This window comes from Aphelocoma coerulescens, chromosome 23 (assembly GCF_041296385.1).
Source record: "Aphelocoma coerulescens isolate FSJ_1873_10779 chromosome 23, UR_Acoe_1.0, whole genome shotgun sequence".
In the NCBI taxonomy this organism is placed as follows: domain Eukaryota; kingdom Metazoa; phylum Chordata; class Aves; order Passeriformes; family Corvidae; genus Aphelocoma; species Aphelocoma coerulescens.
In genome coordinates this window covers 5,672,749-5,695,823 of record NC_091036.1, presented here as the reverse complement: position 1 = coordinate 5,695,823, position 23,075 = coordinate 5,672,749, and the positions used below count along the sequence as shown (strand labels likewise).

At 50.5% G+C, this 23,075-nt stretch overlaps 1 protein-coding gene across 1 annotated transcript in view; it reads right to left on the bottom strand.

The window, feature by feature from the left end:
• CSMD2 (CUB and Sushi multiple domains 2) overlaps positions 1-23,075 on the bottom strand; it is a 368,722-nt gene that overhangs the window by 52,923 nt on the left and 292,724 nt on the right. Inside the window, exons 37-45 of the mRNA XM_069036010.1 lie at positions 20,875-20,971; positions 19,990-20,094; positions 15,494-15,612; positions 14,250-14,319; positions 11,177-11,293; positions 9,970-10,179; positions 8,124-8,312; positions 4,635-4,812; positions 3,874-4,019 (exon numbers count right to left, since the gene is read on the bottom strand). Coding sequence (XP_068892111.1) covers positions 3,874-4,019; positions 4,635-4,812; positions 8,124-8,312; positions 9,970-10,179; positions 11,177-11,293; positions 14,250-14,319; positions 15,494-15,612; positions 19,990-20,094; positions 20,875-20,971 — 1,231 coding nt within the window. The remainder of the gene's footprint in view (positions 1-3,873; positions 4,020-4,634; positions 4,813-8,123; positions 8,313-9,969; positions 10,180-11,176; positions 11,294-14,249; positions 14,320-15,493; positions 15,613-19,989; positions 20,095-20,874; positions 20,972-23,075) is intronic.

Genomic DNA, 23,075 nt, shown 5'->3' with positions numbered 1-23,075 from the left:
AGCAAGGGAAGAGCAGCACAATGGAATCAGGGAAATTCCTCCCTCTCCATGAGGAAAATCCTCCCTCTCCATGAGGAAATTCTTCCTTCTCTATGAGGAAATTCCTCCCTCTCCATGAGGAAAATCCTCCCCCTCCATGAGGAAATTCTTCCTTCTCCACAAAGAAATTCCTCCCTCTCCATGAGGAAAGTCCTCCCCCTCCACGAGGAAAATCCTCCCCCTCCATGAGGAAATTCTTCCTTCTCCACAAAGAAATTCCTCCCTCTCCATGAGGAAAATCCTCCCCCTCCACGAGGAAAATCCTCCCTGTCCATGAGGAAAATCCTCCCCCTCCATGAGGAAAATTCTTCCCCCTCCATGAGGAAAATCTTCCCTCTCCACGAGGAAAATTCCTCCTTCTCCACAAGGAAATTCCTCCCTCTCCATGAGGAAAACTCCTCCCTCTCCATGAGGAAAATCTTCCCTCTCTACAAGGAAATTCCTCCCCCTCCACGAGGTAAATTCCTCCCTCTCCATGAGGAAATTCCTCCCTCTCCCCCAGGAGAAGGAAAATTCCTCCTTCTCCACAAGGAAATTCCTCCCTCTCCACGAGGAAAATTCTTCCCTCTCCACGAGGAAATTCCTCCCTCTCCATGAGGAAAATCTTCCCTCTCCATGAGGAAAATCCTCTCTCTCTGCAAGGAAATTCCTCCCTCTCCCCAAGGAGAAGGAAATTCCTCCCTCTCCACAAGGAAAATTCCTCCTTCTCCACAAGGAGATTCCTCCCTCGCCATGAGGAAAAGTCCTCTCTCTCCATGAGGAAAATTCCTCCTTCTCCATGAGGAAATTCCTCCCTCTCCATGAGGAAAATTCCTCTCTCCACGAGGAAAATCTTCCCTCTCCATGAGGAAATTCCTCCTTCTCCACAAGGAAATTCCTCCCCCTCCATGAGGAAAATCTTCCCTCTCCATGACGAAAATTGCTCCCTTTCCATCAGGAAATTCCTCCCTCTCCATGAGGAAAATCCTCCCTCTCTGCAAAGAAAATTCCTCCCTCTCCATGAGGAAAATCCTCCCTCTCCCCAAGGAGAAGGAAAATTCCTCCTTCTCCACAAGGAAATTCCTCCCTCTCCATGAGGAAAATTCCTCCCTCTCCATGAGGAAATTCCTCCCTCTCCATGAGGAAATTCCTCCCCCTCCACGAGGAGCAGGAATTGGCAAACTCCACCCAGGCCTTTCTCCCCCCACAAATCCTACAGAGATGGAGGCAGGAATTTGAATCCTGACGTTTCTTCCACCCCAACAAGATTTTGGGCATTCCTGGACAGTGTTTTCCCTTTGGGAATATCACCAGCACTTTCTGGGATGCTGAGGAAGGATCTCGGTGTCCTCTGAGGAATTCAGGCGCCCACCCAGGATGGAAAAGTCTCAGGCTCCTCATAAATAAAAAGAATTATTCAGGGATTTCCCTCCCTGGGACAGGGATTCAAAACTCACCGATTTTTATTTTGTTTTCAACTTGGAATTAGTGATTTCTTCCACAAAGAATTCCAGGAGTGAGAATATTTCCAGCTGCAAATCCTGCAGGAGCTTTGGAATTCACAGAGTGCCCTGAGCAAGGTCCAAGTCAGTGCTCAGGGAAGGTGAAATGGGACAAAATTGGCATTTTTTGCCCCCAAAGCTGTTATTTTTCAGGGCTACCACGAGGATAAATGGGGAGATAAATGGAGTTGAGGAGCAGAAATTAATTTTTTTATATAACAAAAGAGATATTTTAATATGTTTTTGGTGAATTTTCCACCAAAATTAGAGCTCAGCTCCCCCTGAGCAGAACAAAAGCAGCGCTCAGGAGAAGAAAATCACAAAAATCAGCCCAGCAGAGCCCTGAGCAGCTTCAATGAGATCCATGGCACCAGGAATTCCATGGATATTCATGCCAGACATTCCCTGCTCTTTGCTCAGCCCTCCCTGCTCCTGCTCCTGGCCAGGCCCTGCTCCCCCTGAAATCCAGCTCAGCCTTTTAATCCCAGATCCTGCAGCTCCAGTGGCCACTGGATATTCATTCCTGCCACCTCCACCTCTTCCCAGCACGGCAAAGCAGCCTGGATGAGGATTGGGAATCATGGAATTGATCACGGAATCCAGCTTCAATCTCTAAGCTGGAAAACTGGGCTGGAAAACTCCATGGAAAAAAACTGGCCTGAAAAAGTTGGTGAAAAAAACTGGGCTGAAATATTTTGGGGGAAAAAAAACTGGGCTGGAAAACTCCATGGAAAACCTGGGCAGAAAAACTCTGTGGCAAAAGTTGAAATACATTTTTTAGAGGAGGAGATGCTCTGTGGTTGCCTTGCCCTGATTCCTTCCTTTGTAAAATGGGGCAGGATCATTTTTTTCCAAAAGGTGTGAGGGAAAAATGGGATTTTTGGAGGCACAGGGAATGGGCTGGAGGTGGCTTCTGTATCCTGGGAGTGCAAGGAGGGGAAAAAACACCAGTAAATGGGACTAGAGGGCCCCTGGAATAGTGGGAGGTGTCCCTGCCCATGGAAGGGGCTGGAATGGGATGGGATTTATCCCACCCACCCCAGCCTGGGATTGTAGAAATGAGATTTAATCAGAGTGCCCAGCTGGAAAAAAGGTTCCAAGTGACATTAAACTGCCCTGATTCCATCCAGGACCAATCCCAGACTTCCCACACCAGCACAGGGCACTGCCAGGACTAGGGAATGGCTGATGGATTCCACCCACAGCAGGGAGGGTCTTTAATTCCCACCACAAAAGCAGCGCTCACTCCACTGCCCCCATCCTGCTCAATTCTGAGCCAAATCTCCCAAACCATCATTTTTTTCTGTAACTTCCATGCTCTGGGAATATCAATCTTCCCTAAATTCAGCCCCTGGGAGCCTGCAGAGGTTCCTGAGGGATCCTGCACAGGTTCCCCATGCAATTCCTGCAGGGCCGTGGCTGCACATCCCTGGATTCAGGAGCCACTTCCCAAAATCCTGGCACCGCCGCAGGAACTCCTCGGTTAATCCGATTTAAATGCTCTCAATTCCATGTAATATCCCAGATTTCTCCAGCCTGAGCTGCCCTCACACCAAGGAATCCCCGAGTAATCCAGGGATTTGCAGGAATGCTTTTCCTCCCCTGAGGAATGAAGCTGTTGCCATTTAAAACAGGCCACCGTGATCCAGCTGGTTCAGCAGAGCATTGGAAAGGGAAAACTTCCAGGAATACTGAGGGGAAGCAGAGTTTTAGGTAAATAAAGTGGATTTATCCATAAGGATGAGGAGGGGATTTACAGGCATCGCCTCAGGACAGGTGTAGAGATGTCATGGGTGCTGGTCATGGAATCCAGCTTCAATCTCTAGCCTGGAAAATTTGTGGGAAAAAAAAACATGGTTTGAAAAATTCTATGGCAAAAACTGGGCTGGAAAACGTTCTGGAAATTACTGGGCTGAAAAGCTTTGTGGAAAAAAACGGGCTGGAAAACTCTGCGGAAAAAACTGGGCTGGAAAATTTCATGGAAAAAAATTGGGCTGGAAAACTCAGTGGAAAAAACTGGGCTGGAAAATTTCATGGAAAAAAATTGGGCTGGAAAATTTCATCCAAAAAACTGGTCTGGAAAACTTTGTGGAAAACCTGGGTAGTAAAACTTCCTGGAAAAAACCGGGCTAGAAAAATTCATAGAAAAAACTGGGCTGGATAAATTGTGTGGGAAAAAAACAGGCTGGAAAACTTCACGGAAATAAACTGGGCTGGAAAACTTTGTGGAAAAAAAAATGGGCTGAAAAACTGTGGAAAACTGGGGGTCAAAGGGTGTTTTTTTGCATTTTCCCAGAACTATTCCCTGCTCTTCCCAACATTTCCCCCATCCCAGGAATGCTGCAATACCGACCATAGAAATAAATGGCGAAGATGCCTCCGTTGGCGGCGTCGCTGTGGAACCTCAGCAGCACCTGGTTGGAGGAGCTCTGGGCTGATTTCTTGGCTGAGTTCCCCGTGAACACCCCCAGCTGAGGGGCTGTTTGCTGGGGCCCATCCCTAGTGCCAGACACACAAAAAAAAGGACATTATTCCATGGATTTAACCGTAGGAACTCCACCTCCCTTCTGCCCTGCACGCCCAGGGACTCCTCCCTTCCTTATCCTCCTGTTCCCACATCCACATTTCACACCCCCAATCCCTCTCTCTGCTCCAGTTTAACCCCCACAAGGCTCCTGGTGCTCACCCAGTGGATAATGACAACCACAAATTTCACTTTTACCCTCAGAAATTGAGGAATTAGGAGCCGTTTCCCAAAGGAATTCCACTCCCTGTTTGCCCAGCAGACTCGGGGATATTCTGAAGGTCAGACATTGAGTGCTACGAGCTCAAAATTTGGTCACAAACTCTTTAATCAGAGCAGCTTTGTGAGCTCCCCTGGCTGCCTGAAGCCGATGATCTCCGTTATTATGCATAAATAACAGTTTTATTTATTCATTTTTTTAAAAGAAAGCTCGAAAAAAAAATCATCATTTCTCTTCCCTTCTCCAAACAAACCAAGAAGCTTCCAGGGGAAGATCCCAGGGGTCCCAATCCCAGCTGCTGCTCTTTAAAAGCCAGGAGTTATCTCCCCAAAATGAGCCCTCGGAGTGGTTCCTGACCCTCTGTACCCACCAGACGGTGATGAAGTCATTGTAGGGCTCTGTCTGCAGCAGGGTGAAGTTCAGGTGGATCCCATATCCCACAGGCACTGTCAGGAGCCAGGTGCAATCCTGGGAATTCGGGTACTGGTTGGGGAAGCCGGGAGAATAAACTGTCCCATTCTGGGCGGTGACATTGCCCCCACAAGGCACTGCAGGGGATCAGAGAGAAACACAAACCCAGTGGGGAAATACCCCTTAAATATCCTTATATCCCAGTTTTATTCCATATCCCCTTAAATATCCTTGAATTCCAGTTTTATTCCATATCCCCTTAAATATCCTTATATCCCAGTTTTATTCCATATGCCCTTAAATATCCTTGTATCCCAGTTTTATTCCATATCCCCTTAAATATCCTTATATCCCAGTTTTATTCCATATGCCCTTAAATATCCTTGTATCCCAGTTTTATTCCATATCCCCTTAAATATCCTTGAATCCCAGTTTTATTCCATATCCCCTTAAATATCCTTGAATCCCAGTTTTATTCCATATCCCCTTAAATATCCTTGAATCCCAGTTTTATTCCATATCCCCTTAAATATCCTTGAATCCCAGTTTTATTCCATATCCCCTTAAATATCCTTGTATCCCAGTTTTATTCCATATCCCCTTAAATATCCTTATATCCCAGTTTTATTCCATATGCCCTTAAATATCCTTGTATCCCAGTTTTATTCCATATCCCCTTAAATATCCTTGAATCCCAGTTTTATTCCATATCCCCTTAAATATCCTTGAATCCCAGTTTTATTCCATATCCCCTTAAATATCCTTGAATCCCAGTTTTATTCCATATCCCCTTAAATATCCTTGAATCCCAGTTTTATTCCATATCCCCTTAAATATCCTTGTATCCCAGTTTTATTCATTTGTTTTTTGGGATACAAAGGTAACAATTCTGGACACAGGAAGATCCAGATCTTGTCCTAACTCGCCTCGAATAATTCCTCTCTGCCACAAGCACATCCCACATTTCTTCATGGAAATGAACTGGGTTGAAAAACTTCCTGGGAGAAACTGGGCTGGAAAACTTTGTGGAAAATCTGGGCTGAAAATCTCAGTGGAAAAAAAAAACAAAACCAAACTGGTTTGAAAAACTTTGTGGCAAAAACTGGGCTGAAAAACTGTGGAAAAACTGGGCTGGAAAACGTGGAAAAAACTGGGCTGGAAAACTCTGTGGAAAAAAACTGGGCATTTTCAGCTTGATTGCATGATGGTAAAATTATGGAGTTCTTCAGATGTGGATTTTATCCAGCTGTGCCAGCCAGGTGTGCACAGAAACTCCTCTCTCACTCCCACTGAGAATCCCTGAGCTCCTCCAGCTGCCATGGCAATCAGAGTTTGGGATGGGATCACCCCAGGAGCAAATCCATGCCCTGGATCCTGGAGCAGCTGGCAGGGAAATGAGGATTAGGGTGGCAGCAGCATGCAGGTCATCAATCCCAGTGACAGTCCCGCTGCAGGAGGCCTCCTCCAGCTCCAAATGAACTTGCAGACTAAACGAGGCAATTAGGCCCAGCCCAGGGATGAGCTCAGGATGCAGCAGGACCTCAGGGTTCGGAGTTTTGTGTGCAAGCATCAACGTCTGGAGCTGCCTGGCACGGGAATGGGAATGCTGGAATGGGAATGCTGGAATGGGAATGCTGGAATGGGAATGCTGGCAGCGTGGTCCTGGCTGCCTGCAGCAGCTGTGGGTGCTGGGTGGGGTAAGGGTCACCCTGTCCTAAAGCCCACGAGCTGCACCGACCCCGTCCTTCCATGGGAAGGGGCTGCCCAGAGCAGTGGTGGAGTCACAATCCCTGGAAATATCCCAAAAACGTGTGGATGTGGCACTTGTGTGGTGCTGGTTGATGGCTGGGCTCCATGATCTTAAAAGATCTTTTCCGGCCTCCACAATTCCGTGGTCTCCCTCTCATTAATTTGGGGTTAAGAGCCAAAACCATCCTTCCTGTGCAGGAGCAGCTCCATAAATCCCTCCCATCCCTCCCTGCTGATCCAGGTGTGAGGTTGGAGCCAAGCTCCAGCTCTCCCCAGCCTGGCTCTGCTCCCCAGTGTGTTTATTTAACCTTACACACCAAACCCCAAAAATCCTGAGGGGCCAAGTCCCTCCCTGCCCTGCCCAGCAGCAGCCAGGCTGCTGATCCCAGGGAAAACTCCCTGGAAAGCTGGAAAAGCTGGGCCCCTGTGCCTTGATTTCAGAATTACAGCTTCTCTTTTAATTAAAGGAGCTCTCAGTGCTGACCTGCGAGGGCAAGTGAGGGGCTTAGCCTAAGGCAGCGTGTCCTCCCTGCCTGCTGCCAGGCAAAAATAGACAATTTTGGGGATAAAAAAGGCAGGAAAAGGTAAGTCCTGCATTCCTTTAGCAGCAGGAAGAGCCCGGATGTGCTCAGAGACCAGCAGCAAATGGGCCAAAACCTTCCCAGCCCTCTCCCCTCTGCTCTCTGCAGGGCCAGAAAGCCTCTTAAAAATACAAAACCAGGGCAGAACTGGGTGTTTGCAGCTGGCAGAGCCGATGCCTGAGGGAGGTGAGGGTTTAATCCTGCTCCCAGTATCCCCCAGTATCCCCAGCATCCAGATGGGCACAGAACAGGCTCCCCTGATCCTGCTGGGGTCACTGAAAGAGCAGCTGAAGATTCAGCTCTTTGTGCTTTGTGTTCTCTGGGGTTCAAGGACTTAGAAGAGGGAAAATATCACCTCTCCTCCTCCTTCCCCAGCTCCTGCCGAGCCAGTGCTGGGATAAAGGTCAGTGCTCCCGGGAAATGGGCTGGGAAATCTTCAATAAGCAGCTCTGAACTTCTTAAAGGTTCATCTGAAACCTTTCTGGAGTAAATCCCACAGAATTCCGGCCACCAGCCCAAGGGGTGAAAGGCTGAAACAGCCACGAGGGGGTTGGAAAAGAGAATCTGGATGAGTTTGGATGCCTGGAATGTAAATCCAGCCTGCAGAAGCAGCGTGGTTTTCAGAAAGGACACCATGGAAGGTTCCTGAGGACCTCCCACCTGGAACATTCTGGAGATGCCACACGAAGGAGAGCAGGCAGGACACACTGAGAGTCCTCAGAGCTGCGAGATCCTTTCACCAGGGACTGTTTTTATTTATCAGAGCTAAATTCATGGAAGCTGGATGTTGTTGAGGGAATAAAGCAGCGAGGAATTATCACTCCGAGGACCCTGGGCTGCGTCACGCTGAAATAACAGCTCCAGCATGGGAGCTGGGAGACAGAAAGTGTCCTCACCCACATCCCAAGAGCCAAATTCCCCTCAGAAGATGCCCTTTGGTTCTGAACTGCCCCAAATATTCACCAAAACACCTCACGGAGACCACACTTCAACACCTCAGCCCCAAGCCTTCAATCCAAGTGCCCATTCCCAGCCACGCCTTTGCTCCCAGAGCCACTTCCAGCCCCATTCCAAGCCAAGGAGCTGAATTCCCGTGCCCAGGTGAGCCCAGGCCGTACCTTCACACCTGGGCAGGGGGTGGTCCCAGTTCCTGTTGGTGCCGTGCTGGCAGGTGAGCACGGGGTGGCCGATCAGGTGGTAGCCGGGCAGGCACTCGAAGGAGATGGACTGGCCAACGTTGTAGCCGGCTCCTCTCACCACTCCGTTGGCAAAAGGCTCCGGGTCAGGGCATTCCTGCAGCTCGTAGGCTAGGAAAACACAAAGGGAATGCTTTGTACTTCATTTCCCAGGAAAAAGTGACAGGATAAGGGGAAACGGCCTCAAGTTGTGCCAGGGGAGGGGCAGGTTGGACATCGGGAGGAATTTCTGCATGGAAAGGGTTGGAAGGGGCTGCCCAGGGAGGTTTGGAGTCCTCATTCCAAGGAAGGACTGGATGTGGCACTCAGTGCTCTGGGATTGGCCACAGGTTGGGCTCGGTGACCTTGGAGGGCTTTTCCAGCCTCAGGGATCCTGGGATTCTGTGCTCCCTCACAGCAAGCAGTTCAGCAGGAGTGCTCGGCTCCTTCCTCCTCACACAACAAATTAATGGAAGGAAATAAACCTTGATGAACCTGCCTGGGGGCTGAGGGGACCCACGAGCTCCAGGCCCATCCCCATCCCACTGTCTCGGAATGGAATCACCCCACACTCCACTTCCAGCTGGGAAATCTGCCTCCTTTTCCAACCCAAAGTGGCCAGCTCCGATGAGGGATGGGAGTCAGCTGGTGACCACGTTCCACCTGGCATCCTCCAGCCTGGCTGGAGCTCATTTCCACGGCAATTCCCAGGAGATTGCCCAGAGAACCTCGCCCGCCCTCGGGGGCAGCAGCTCGTGAATCACCTGGGGCACAACCAGGACAGGCAGGACCCAAATTAATGCTCTGAATGAAGCACGAGCAGAGGCTTTTCCTGCTGGAGGGACACATTCCCTCCTTCCCACTCCCTGGATCTCCTTCCCAGACCATTCAGCTCCCAGTTGCTCCCTGGTTGTGTTCAGGGTGAAATCCATGAGCTGCCTTTGGCATCCTTTGTCCCTTTGAATTCCCACGTGCCCAGGACAGGAGGGCAGGGAAGGCCAAAAGGTTTTCAGGGAATTTGTGGAGGCAGAGCTGGGGGTCAAGCAGAACCAAAAATTCGTGTTCAAAATAGGGGAGCTGCCCCACGATTCCAGCTGGGGAAAAAGCACCTCCATCCCCCATCACACCCAAAACTGAGGGCAAAACTCTTTATTCTATAAACTTATTTCTCTCCTTTCACCCTCTGAATTCCCACGTGCCCAGGACAGGCAGGCAGGAAAAAACCAAAAGGTTTCCAAAGCCAGGAATACAGAGCTGGGCCAAAAATTCATGTTCAGAACAGGGGAGCTGCCCAAGGATTCCAGCTGGGTAAGAAGGCATCTCCATCCCCCACCACCCCCAAAAGTGAGGACTGAAACTGTATTTTAACAACTTCTTCCTCTCCTTCCAGCCCAGCTCTCCGAGCCAGCCCTGTTCTATTCTTTGGCTGCTTCATTATTTACCCAACCCTGCACCAGGCTGAGCTCAGGATGTGCCTGGACTTCAGCTGGGAGGGAAAAGCAGCTCCAGCACTCCAAAGCAAACTCCAAGGGCTCTTCCCCTTGCCCACGAGCTTGGCTCGAGGTGACCCTGGCTGGGATTAATTCCAAGGCATTCCACTGTCACAGGGCACTCCGGGAACATTTGTTCCTTGTGGCTGGGGGGAACAGATCCCAGCTGCCAGGATGAAGCACGGCCTTCCTGTAACACCTTTCCACTTAGCTGGATTACTCCCTCACGGAATTAACACAAAGCCCAAAAGCTGTGACTCCCTCCCACTTCCCCCGAGGGCAGGATTGTCCCTCCTTACCTTGGTATTCCAGCTTGAAGCCGGGCTTGTTCTGGGAGTGGTCGCTGTGGAAATACACGGTGGTTTCGTGGGAGGTGGACAGCAGGGAGCCGGGCAGCTCGGCGCCGCTGAAGCGCCCGATGACGCTGCTGGTGTCGTAGGGCCCGTTCCGGATCTCCACAAAGTCGTGGTTGGGCTCCGTGGAGAAGTTCAGGAACTGGATGTGGGCACCTGGAGAGAGGGAAGGAGGAGTTTGGCTCTCAAACTGCACCTGCCTTTGCACCAACACCAGCCCCAGGCCCAGCTCCAGCTCCAGCCCCAGTTACAGCTCCAGCTCCAATCCCAACCCCAGGCCCAGCTCCAGCCCCAGCTCCAGCTCCAATCCCAGCCCTAATCCCAACCCCAGCTCCAGCCCCAGCTCCAACTCCAATCCCAGCCCCAGGCCCAGCTCCAGCCCCAACCCCAGCCCTAATCCCAACCCCAGCTCCAGCCCCAACCCCAGCCCTAATCCCAACCCCAGCCCCAGCCCCAACTCCAGCTCCAATCCCAGCCCCAGCTCCAGCCCCAGCCCCAACCCCAGCCCCAGCTCCAGCCCCAACCCCAGCCCCAGCTCCAACCCCAGCCCCAACTCCAGCTCCAACCCCAACCCCAGCTCCAACCCCAGCCCCAGCTCCAGACCCAGCCCCAGCTCCAGCTCCAGCTCCAACCCCAGCTCCAGCCCCATCTCCAACCCCAGCCCCAGCCCCAGCTCCAGCCCCAGCCCTAACCCCAGCTCCAGCTCCATCTCCAACCCCAGCCCCAGCCCCAACCCCAACCCCATCTCCATCTCCAGCCCTAACCCCAGCTCCAGCCCCAGCTCCAGCCCCAGCGCTGCCCACCCGCAGATCCCAGGACAGCCTGGGCACTCAGCAGGACTGTAGCTGTCCTGAGGGCACAGAGTGGCTTCAAACTGACACGAAGGAGCTTTGGAGCGGAGATTAGGAAGGAATTGTTCCCTGTGAGGGTGGGCAGGCCCTGGCACAGGGTGCCCAGAGAAGCTGGGGCTGCCCCTGGATCCCTGGGAGTGTCCCAGGCCAGGCTGGACGGGGCTGGGAGCACCCTGGGATAGTTTCCCCCGGCAGGAGCGGAATGAGATGATCTTTAAGGTTCTTCCCACCCCAAAGCAGTCTGGGATTCTCTCATTTTTCACCCCCTCTCTGCGACAGAACACCAAACCCAGCTCTCTCACCAAACCCCACTGGCAGCAATATCCTCCACGTGCAGTCCAGGTTGCTGGGGTAATTTCCTGGGAAGCCTGGGCTCAGGAGCACTCCTTCCATCTCCTCTGCTGTTCCTCCACACTGGGCTGGAAAACCAACGGGGTTAATGGTCAGGATCCAGTTACAGGATCCCTTCCAGGATCCCTGAGGGGTCTCTCTGGATGACGGCCACGGGAAATCAAGGAATTAAAAACTCAGCTGAGAAAAAGGAACCAGCACCAAGTTTCCAGGCACTGCATGGCCACGCCAGGAATGGATGAGCCTTTCTCCTGCCCTTTGGAGATGAAAGGCTGGGCCCAGGGATCCAGTCTGGGCCATCACAGAGGGAGAGCCAGATCTGAGCAGTGAGAGAGGGGATGGAAACCCTGCTCTGCACACAGACACTGGATCAAATCAGGCACCAGCACCTGCTGGAAACCTCAGGCAGCTCAGAAAGGACTGTGAAAGGAATGAGAGGGAGGCATCTTTACAAACAAACTGTGGGTCTGCTGGTAGGTAAAACCAGGTACTGAGAGGGGAAAGAAACAATGGGAGGAACCATAAATTCCACATGAATTCCACTGACTGACACCAACTGTTACTCACCCAAGGATGTGCTAAATCCCTGGATTTAGAGAAAAGGAACAGAGACACAAGGAAAAGAGATGGCAGGGGGTACACTTTAGGAAGGGGGTCTGTATTAGGCAATTTGGGGAGTCTGTACCTCTCAAGTACCTCAGCCAATGGGGAAAAGAGAGGGAAATGTGGCCGGGAAATTGGGATAAAAAGGAGGCTGCACCCTCCAGCAACCTGAGACACCCCAGGGAAATGCCCCATGGCCTCTCCCTTTATTCAAATAAGGTAACAAGGCTCCTCTGTCTCCTTTTTGGACATAAACCTCTGGTGTTTGTGGATTAATTTTCCCGACAGCTGTGAAGAAGCTGAGTGCTCCTACTGATGTCATGAAGAGTTTTTGCCTTTTCTTTTATACCCCTGTTATACCTTTTTACAACTCCTGCATTCTCAGTGCTTTTTGCCTCCATTCTTGGCCTTGTTTGTCAAGCTGAGAGACTCAGCATTTTAGAAGCTTCGTAGCCAGGGATCAGTGTGCCCCAGAGCCCAAGGTCCTCTCCAGAACACATTCTGTAAACTCAGACAGAACCATCCAGGGGAAGGCTCCGTGGGGAGGGGGGCTCACTCGAGCCTCTCCTTGGGGAATCTTTGATAGATCTGCTAATTAGTAACACCTATAATGATATACCTGATCTTTTGGGGGTGCATTGTGGGGTGCACTTCAGTGCATATGACCTGGACGTGTGCACCCAAGGATCCTTAAGATAAATCCCAAGGTAAAATCCCTTTTCCCCTTCTAACTGTGTTTGACTCTTGATTTTAAGACCAGGAAAGGGCATCACTATTCTGACTCCAGTTACAGCTTCTTCTTTTCCCTGCTACCTGCCCCACATGCCGATCTCTGGGCAATCAATCAATCAATCAATCAATCAATCAATCCATCACTGATAAATACAGCACAGAGCGTTTGCTCGCTGACTGCAGCCACGACAGCCTAAAAATACATTTACCAAAGGCATCACATGAAATTTCAACACTGACAGCACCTTCTTGTGCTCATGTGGATGACCTCCACCTGCTCCCAGGAGCACCACCCAGCAGAGCCCAGCCAGGTGTTCTCCTAACACGCTGTGACAGCGAGGCACAGGCTCTTTGTCCGATATCTCATTACGCCCTACTCGCTAACGAGCTTTCTCCCAGAAGATTTCTCTTTCTTTTTCCTCCTAATGGCTCTTTAATAGAAGTGCTTCTGAATTATTGAGAAGCCCAGCAGTTGGAGGAAGTAGACCAGGAGAAAATCAGCACAGCTCCGAACTGTGCTGGGAGCAGAGGATCTGGACAGGGTTGGGACACAGGACAGAGAGCCCCAGGACTGCCACACCCACAAAGGTGATGGTCACTGCTGGCTCCAGATGTGTTTCTGCCCCTCTGCAGCTGCCTGACCTTTTCCAGGGATGTGAAAAGACAGGCCCAGCTCAAGCAGCCAAAACCCTGCTGGATTGGGAGGCTGGTGCTGATTCAAAGAACCAAACTTGTGTTTTCCCAGCTTTTGGGATCCTCCTCCATGCTGGGATCTCCCAGCTGAGCCCAAGGGCTTCTGTTTCCACTCAGAGCAGCTCCCAAGGGGATGGGTCCTTCAGCTCAGTCATTCTCCTGGAAATGTCTCTCTATTTATTCCTGGCCTGCAGATCATCAGATAAAAGAACTGTTGGCTCTTATAATTACTTTAAAGCCAAATGATGTAAGTTGGAACAGCAGGAGCCCGAAATAACTGTTAACTAAAGCTATTAAATGCATAAATGTCTCTCTGAGAGCTGCAAAATGTGCAATATGAATATTAAACATCCACATTTGCTAAAAGCAAATGGCTGCAAATAATAAAAAAAGCCCTCCAGCAAGTTCCCTTCCTCTCTGGGGCTCTTCTCCTCGGGATCTTCCACAGGGAAAATGGAATGTCCAGTCCTTTCCAGGCCTGAACATCTGAGCAGATCTGAGGATCTGGACAAGTGACCTGTGGTCACCTGCTGGACACCAGAGTGGGGAGAGCAAGTTGGGATCCTGGGAGACACCAGGCCCCAGTGAAAGCAGCAGCTGTAGTTGTATCAGATGCATTCCACAAAAATAAACCCCACACTAAAGATGGAAAAAAAATCCTCAACCCATAAAACCAACCTGTTCCCAGCACCAGGAAAATTTAGGTTTTCCCTTTTGAACGATTTTTTGTGTTGAGGGGGATAATTCTGTGTTTCACATTTTGTGCTATAGCCACATCTCAAACATCCAAAACAAAGCACTCCAGGCAGCCCGCGGGGACTTCCCGGGCGCAATTTCCCTGGCAACAAATGGAGATTTTTTTCCCACACTCTCTCCCACACTTGCAGAACCAACCTGAATTTCTCTAAATCAGCTCTTTATCCTTGTTTGGTTGTTTTTTTTTGGGGGTGGGAAGTGTTATAAATATCAGCCAGGTAGAAAGAAGTCGAGTCCTACCGATGCAGAGCGGCGGAGGGTAATTCCAGCGGCGCACCGTGCCCGGCATGCAGGAGATGTGGGAGTGGCCCTGCAGGGATGGAAAACAAGACAGGGAGTTTGGGAGTGGATAGAAAACAAGGTGAGGAGCCTGTTCCTGTCCTGGCAGGAAAGAATTCCTTGCAAGGTGGATCTGATCCAGAGGGATATTCCCAGGTCCCTGTCCCATCCGGGGTGCCAAAGTGATGCCTTGAAGGACCTGGAAATGCAACACACACTTTGGAGATCATGTTAGTATGGGAGGTAGCATAAAGGCTGGTCTTTATTGGAGGCTTCCACGGGAAGATATGGAAAAATATCCATGAAATGCCCAACCCTGCATGGGGTGAGTACAGATTTATACATTTAGCGAATTAGCGTAACTGACAAAAATCCCCAGTTAGAGACAAATGGTGAGATGATTTGTTGGAAAGTAAAAAGGCCTTAATGTTGGAAAGTAAAAGGCCTTAATGTTGGAAAGTAAAAAGGCCTTAATGTTGGAAAGTAAAAAGGCCTTAATGTTGGAAAGTAAAAGGCCTTTTGGCTCCTCTGATGGGGGGAGAAAGTTGCAGTCCAAAACCAATATGGTTGATAAGAACAAAACTCCGTTCATTAGCAATCCAGAGGCACTTATACCAGCTTGTTAACTCTTAAGTGGCTTAAAACTTATCAAAGTGCATTTCTACTTCTACCTAATTGGACTTACATTGGCAAGCTTCTACAGTTACGTTATGATTAAAAGAATTCAGAGTTTACCTCCCTTCTCTCCCGGTCTTATCTGAACAGCTGCGAATCTTCAAACTCCCTCTTTGTTCCCAGCCCTGTTTTTTCTTCACACAAGAATTTTCTCATGGAGAGTTTTTCTCACACACAGGCCTTTTGCTTGCAGGCTTATTGCTTGTATAGTTCTTTTATTGATCCCAATAATTCTATCAATGATCCATGTCTTGCAACAGTAATTCAACCCTCTCTGAACCCTCCCCCCCTCAGATAGGGACTAAACTTTGTGTCTCAAAGAGCTGGTTCCAACCTTGGAAGAACCAAGACAGGACAGGAGCCTCAGACCCCCAGCTTGGAGCTCTGGAACGTGTTTTGTCTTTCTGCCTCGGGAAAAGGGAGGGAGAAGTCTTGGGGCTCGCCAGGGGTACCATAACAGAGGTACAAATCGATGTGTGAAGAATACAGGGAATACAGAAGAGCAGAAATCCTTCTGGCAGCGTTGGTACCTGCAGGGCGTAGCCCGGCTCGCACTGGAAGGACACCACGTCGTTCACCAGGTAACGCTCCCCGATCTTCAGCCCATTCCCAGGCACCGGCGGCTCGGGGCAGCTGGAGAGGCCCACGGCTGTGGAGGGAAGGGAGAGGGGAGCTCAGGGAGTGGGGATGGGGTTGTGCTGGGGGCTGGAGGGATGGGAACACGCTGTTTGTTTTACCCCATTCCCCTGTTCGCCACCACAGACTCTGGGTGGGAAGTCCCATTTCCTTTGGATTCTCCAAGGACAGCCCTGGCTGTGCAGCATTCCCATCACAGGGGTTCCATTCCCTGTTTTTTCACGCACAGAAGTATCACAGACCCACTTGGTGATTCGTGGCCAGAAACATTTTGACTGAGACCAAGTGATTTGATGGAAGGGACTGACTCTTCCTCCACGGTTCCCAAAAAAACCCATCCACCAGGAACCCTCCCACGTGAGATCCAGCATTTTTTGTCCCTTTACCAGGCAGCACCTGAGGGAGGATGGGAAGGGATGGAGGAGGGAACAACCTCCTGGCAGGGGACCTTGATTGCACCCAATTTGTCCCTTTCTGGGCAGAAGCCACACGGTTCCAATCCCCTTTTCCTCCCGTTTCCCATCACAGACTGAATTTTCCATGAGCTGCAAGCACGGCTGGTCCTTGACTGTGCCTGCCCAACAGCCTAGGAAATTTCATCCAATCCCATTTCCATTCCTACATTTACAGCTGGGAATATCCTGCTGCAAACCCAACTAACAACCTGAGACATCACATGTGGGGTGATGGGCTCTGCTTCCCATATCTTTCCTTTCCTTTCCTTTCCTTTCCTTTCCTTTCCTTTCCTTTCCTTTCCTTTCCTTTCCTTTCCTTTCCTTTCCTTTCCTTTCCTTTCCTTTCCTTTCCTTTCCTTTCCTTTCCTTTCCTTTCCTTTCCTTTCCTTTCCTTTCCTTTCCTTTCCTTTCCTTTCCTTTCCTTTCCTTTCCTTTCCTTTCCTTCCCTTCCCTTCCCTTCCCTTCCCTTCCCTTCCCTTCCCTTCCCTTCCCTTCCCTTCCCTTCCCTTCCCTTCCCTTCCCTTCCCTTCCCTTCCCTTCCCTTCCCTTCCCTTCCCTTCCCTTCCCTTCCCTTCCCTTCTTTCCCCATTCCCTCTTCCCTTCCCTCTTCCCTTTTCTCTTCCCTTTTCTCTTCCCTTCCCCCTCACTTTCCCTTCATTTTTCCCTTTCCTCATCCCCCTCTCCCTCCCACATCTCCCCTCTCCTCTCTCCACCTCCCTTTCCTTTCCACATCTCCCCTCTCCTTCCCACATTTCCTCTCCTTTCCAAATCTCCCCTCTCCATTCATCTCTTTCCTTCCCACATCTCCTTCTCCCTCCTTCATCTCCCTCCTTCTTCTCCCTCCTTCTTCCCACCTCTCCCCTCTCCTTCCCACATCTCCCTCATTCCCCTGCACTCCCCAGGGAGCTAAAAGGAATCCTCCCTCCCTCCCTGTGCCGGCAGCTGCCACTCCAAGGTAACCCCTGCATCCCTGCCAGGGCTCCTGCTCTGCTCCAACCCCACTGAGCCCAAGGCAGGGGCAAAATAAAAGAGAGCAGGAGCGAGGAGAGGCTGGGCCTCCTCCTGGAAGCCCAGTCACGCTTCCCAGCGTGTTCCCTCCCCGCTCGTGGATGTGCTGCTTGACCTTCAGAGAGGCAGGGGGGGCAATGGCTTTAAATAACTTCTCATTCACATCAGTGGCTTTCACTCAGTCCCAAATTGTTCCTGGCTTTGGAGCATGCAGAGGTAAGAGCTCAGCTGAGTAACCCAGTGAGGGAGAAACTGGAGTTCTCCTCCCCTGTTTTAGCTCATCTCTCCCAACTTCCTCGCAGAAGGAACACAGAAAAAAACTCAGGGCTCAAGGGCTGGGAAATTCCAATTGTACAAACAGAGCAGAAATCCCATTATTTCCAGCTGCCCTGGAAATCAACACCTATTAATTTCCTCAGCCAAGGGAACAGACAGGGCTGATAATCCCCAGCCTCATGAAAAACCTGGGCATGATTTTTGCAGGGGGGTGCTCAGAGGATTTATTGATTGGAACAGAGGTGCAGAAGAACCAGAGACACAGCAAGAGGATTCCTGCAGCTTCCAGAGCACAGGCTGGGCACATTTTCTCTCCCCAACCCTGTGGTGGCTGTAATCCCGCTGGATTCAATAATGGACAAGGTTTCAGTGTGTAAAGGCAGGAAATCCTGGCAGGTTCGGTGCTGGTTGGCCTCTAAAGCACAGTCCCAGCTGTCATTGCACAGAATCCCACTCTGCTTTGGGTGGGAAGGGTCCTCAATCATCCAATTCCCCCCCTGAGTGGGCAGGGACACTTCCCACGATCCCAGGTTGCTCCAAGCTGGCCTTGGACACTCCCAGGGATGTGGCAGCCACAGCTCCTCAGGCAGAACTCCTGCAGCCACTTTACAGAATGAAATGCACCGTCCAAAAATCCATTTGCGGCCTTGGAACAAACCCAAACCAGCTGAACGTGGTTTGGCTGCAGAGCCGTGCTCAGAACCAATTATCAGCCCCATGTCCAGCAGGAACCAGTCCTGCCATGCCCTGAGGAGGAGTGGGGACACAGACAGAGCTGTCCCCACGTGTCTCAGCAGCTCAGCAGTGCCAGCACGGCTGTGGGACACGGCCAGGCCAGCCTGGGGTGAGCCAGGGAGCTGCAGGAGCTCCAGGCTGGCTCCAGCCCTGTCCCACAGGATCCTCAGCACGGAGCAGATGCAGGAAGCTGCTCTTTGTGCTCTTGGATGTGCTGGGCAGAGCTGGCAGTGCCCTCCTGCACCCCCTCCCTGCTGCTGCTGGGCTGCTGGGCAGCAATTCCAACCTCACACAGCACCAGAGCTGAGAAAATCATGGAATATCCTGATCCACAAGGATCATCCTTCCAACTCCTGGCTCTGTAGGACAACCCCAAAATGTTCAGGTTGGATTTAGGGAAAGGTTCTTCCTCCAGAGGGTGCTGGGCTCTGCCCAGGCTCCCCAGGGAATGGGCACAGCCCCGAGGCTGCCAGAGCTCCAGGAGTGTTTGGACAGCGCTGCCAGGGATGCCCAGGGTGGGATTGTTGGACTGGATAATCCTGGTGGATCCTTCCAGCTCAGGATATTCCATGATTGTGTGCCAGTGTTATCCACAGGCTGCTTGCACAGGGAATAGCAGATCCCAGGCAGCCCCATCCCCTCTCCTGATCAGACACCAGGAATCCAAACACAGAGCCAGGGTAGAACAATTTTTGTCATCCCCATCCAAACCTGACAGCGATTCCCAAAGGATTCTCTTCCCTGCCACGTCTCCCAGCCTCAGTCAGGTTTGTACTCCCACCCCTGGGGATTTATTTTTAAAAACACATTCTCTGTCTAGAACCACATTTAACCACGTGCTGGGGTCTGTATTCCCCAAAAAACCTGGCATGAGGCCTGCTGGGAGAACATGTTGGGATCATTCCTAACCAGGAACCCACTGAAGTGCTCCACACAACCACAAAATTGGGGTGGGAGGGGACCTTAAAGACCTTTTTAAGGTGTTTTCAACCATTAATTTAATTCCAGCTCCCAAAAAAGGGAGAAAGGAGTGGGTGCCCACACGACCTCAGAGCTTCCAGAGGTTGTGCCAAGGTGCTTCCCTCAGCTGGAGGCTGGAAAAGGAGCATGGATCAACCCCCATGGAAATGATCCTGTCCAGGGTCTGGACACCTCTGTGCTCAAAGCACAGGAATTCCTGGATCCAGCTCAGAGTGCCCTGGGATGCAGGGATGGGAGGGAGCACATCCAGGTGAGGGAGGGGAACACCCCAAAACCCATCAGGCAGCACCTGAAATATTGCAGCTCGTTTTGCACCCCAGAGCACAAACCCACACTGATAACACTGATAACATTGATAACACTGATAACTCTGATAACACTGATAACAATGATAACATTGATAACATTGATAACAATGATAACATTGATAACAATGATAACATTGATAACACCAAGCTCAGCCTGTGAGGAGAGCCTGCCCAGGGTGTTTGTGCAGCCCCATCCCTGCAGTTTTTCCAAGCTCAGGCTGCATTAAAAACGTGCAAATCAAACTAATCTCCCATCTGACCCTGCTTTCCTCGGCAGGGATGACCCCTGAGGGCCCTTCCAGCCAGGATTTTTGGGATGAGGACGCATTTCCAGCAGGGAATGCCAAGAGCCTCCCAGCCCCTGGCCAGCAGCACTTGCCCAGCCCAGATCCCAGCCCTGTACCCACGAGTTTTTACCACTTTGCCACCACGAGGACACAAGGAGGTGCCACCAGAGCACCACGAGGGTCACCCCAGCCCTCTGCTCCATCTTTTCTTCGTTGAACACTCTCTCCCTGAGAGCAGGGAGCCACGGCAGCTCCCTCTCCCACTTCCCCGAGGCAGCAGCCCCATGAACACCTCCCCATCTCCCGGGAGCAGCGGGATCAAGGCTGGAACTGCTCTTACTTTTGTATTCCAGGTGAAATCCGGCAGCAGAGACGCTGATGTCGGAGTAGAAATGCAGGTAGAGCTGGTTTGAGGTGCTGTTGAGCAGTGCAGGCACCGTGGTTCCTGGGAAAACAAGAGCAGCACAAAGACAGTGGAGAGGATCCCTCTCCTCCTCGGAGATTGGCGGCAGGAGAGGCTGGGAACACAAAGTCCTTTCAGCTTAACGAGCTCCTCTCGGTTTTGATCAGGTTCTAATGAGGCCAACTGAGAAATACCCAGGGCCTTTCCAGGGGCTGCTCCTGGATTTCAGCCTGTGGAGCTCCGCCATGGCCAGACAAAAAGCATCAAGGGATGGGGAACAGCGTGGGTGGAGCACAGGTCCATGGAAATTCCGGATTCCTTCATTCCCTGGAAGCTGCTGCAGCAGCAGGACGAGGCACTTCCAGCCCAGCCCCTTCTCCTGCCAGGCTCAGAGTGCTTTGGGCACATTTGTTAAAATAAAGGAGATTTTGGGCTGCTGTCCTGCCATTTGAAAGCCTCTCAAAGCTCCTGGAGCCTGGCTCATCCCTGCTCTGCTGAAAGCCACAATTCCTCAGCGTCCAAGGAAAAATAAAAGTTTGTTTTGTAACCCTTCAGCTGTCCTGGGGCACATCAGCCAGGTCAGGTCACCCTGCCAGGTGTGGTGGCCTCACATCCCAGAAGAGCTGAGGGAACTCCCATTCCCAGGAATAAAACCCCACTGCTTTTGTGTTTAAGGCTCCCTCTCAACTTTTCCACAGGCAGACAGGGTTGAAATTCCCAATCCAACAAAGCACACGATTCCCTTTGAATCTATTCCGAGTTTTTGATGGAGTTCAGCTTTATTTTGTGAGGAGAATAAAACTGGGCTCGACTGGCACGTACCAGAGAAGCTCCCCAGCATGGTGGCTGTGTTGTCCCCCCCATCAAACACTTCCAGGGAATCCCAGTTCTGCTCCGTGACAAAACTGATCACCTGGATCTGCAGGGAGAAACAAAATAAATAGAAAAAAAAATATAACAGCACAACTCCTGCAAAAACGGTAATAAATCAGATTAACAGCAATTAAAGGGTCGCTAATTGAGTTAGCAACACACTCTGGGGGTTCAGCATGGGTGAAACTTGGAGATTTCTGCCTTTGACCATTCCCACAGGGCTTTTCCAGCTATTTTCCCCCAAACTTCCAAACAGGAATGCTGATTTCTGCTGCTGCTCCAGAGCTGGAGCTGCTCAGCTCATTTACAGCTGCTGACAATCCCAGTCTTTTTATCCTCTGCTTGGAGAAATCCCCGAAGGCTTTGAACCCTTTCAAATGAGAGCAACCTGAGAGCTAAAATAAACCCCAACCCCTTCACATGAAACAACAGGATTTAAAAAACCCAATCAAGTTCCTGCCTTGTTCCTCAGCTTTCAGAGACATCACTGAGCTGCTTTTTCAGATTTCACCTTTCCCTGCCATGCCCCGTAAGGTTTGGAGGCCTTAGGAAGTTGCTTGACTCCATTAGTTGGAACATCAACACAAATCCTGGGATGAGAAGCATCTGGAGAGCTGAGGAATCTGCATTTCCACTGAAATCTGCATTTCCAATGAAATCTGCATTTCCACTGAAATCTGCATTTCCACCAAAATCTGCATTTCCACTGAAAAACAGCTCATGCTTGAGCAAGGATCTCCGTGGACCTGCACAGCTTTGTTTGCCAGGATCACCATGAACATGGATTTTGCCTAAATCCCAAATGCTGGGGGTTCAAAGCACTCAGTGTCCCATGAAAAACCCAAGTTTGGTGAATGGGGTGAGAGCGAGGCAGCAAATCTGAGCAAAACCCAACGGTTTTGGGGAAAATCCTGATTGAATCTGCAAGTTCTCGATGAGATTTTTCCAACACTGGGTATCTCAAATTAAACTGCCAGGCAAAAAAACTCCCAAAGGACCCTTAAAGACAAATCAGGAGCATAAATGAGTTGTACAACCTGGCTCCAAACGTGGAGAGCGCCGGAAAATTGGGAAAAATGAGCAGTGAGGAGAGTTCAGTGCCCTCAAACCTTGACTACTACACACGTTTGAACTCCCTCCTTTTTTCCCCAAACCTTATTCCCTGATTTTGATGCCATGAAGATTTTTTTGCCTTTTCTTTTATACCCCTGTTATACCTTTTTTACAACTATTCTCAGTGCTTTTTGCCTCCATTCTTGGCCTTGTTTGTCAAGCTGAGAGGCTCAGCATTTTAGAAGCTTCGTAGCCAGGGATCAGTGTGCCCCAGAGCCCAAGGTCCTCTCCAGAACACATTCTGTAAACTCAGATAGAACCATCCAGGGGAAGGCTCCTTGGGGAGGGGGGCTCACTTGAGCCTCTCCTTGGGGAATCTTTGATAGATCTGCTAATTAGTAACACCTATAATGATACACCAGATCTTTTGGGGGTGCATTGTGGGGTGCATTTCAATGCATTTGTCCTGGATGTGTGCACCTAAGGATCCTTAAAATAAATCCCAAGGTAAAATCCCTTTTCCCCTTCTAACTGTGTTTGACTCTTGATTTTAAGACCAGGAAAAGGCATCAATTTCCTCACCCACCCCAATTCCCCACTTGCCTCTGTCCTGCCGAACATCAAATCAAAAAACCCCTTTCGAAAAGGAACGAATCAAAAAACCCCCCTCGCTTCAGCCATTTAAACCCATTTCCTCCTTGATTTACTCCGGGTAATAAAACCGGCTCTAAAGTTCCTCCCAAGTATTTTTTTTGAGCAGAAAATGAGCGGAGTTCATCCAGCAGGAATCGCAGTGACCCCCACGGAGCCATCACTGCTCCCTCTGACCCTTTTTCCCTTTTCCCTGCCTCATTCCACCCCTATTGTGATTTACATTATGGGAAGTGGAGTGACAACGAGCGTTTTGTTTGCTCTTACACAGCCTCAATTATTTATTCTCCTCTCTTCCCCCCCCCCCTCCCCACTCCAACTTCACGGAATAAACATTTTTAAGGTCCTAATTCTAGTCTGACATGTGGATTCACAAGGGATCTGCATCTATTTACTGCCACGTGCATAAATTAATTCGCTCAGGAAGGTTTGCTCCGGGAATGAAT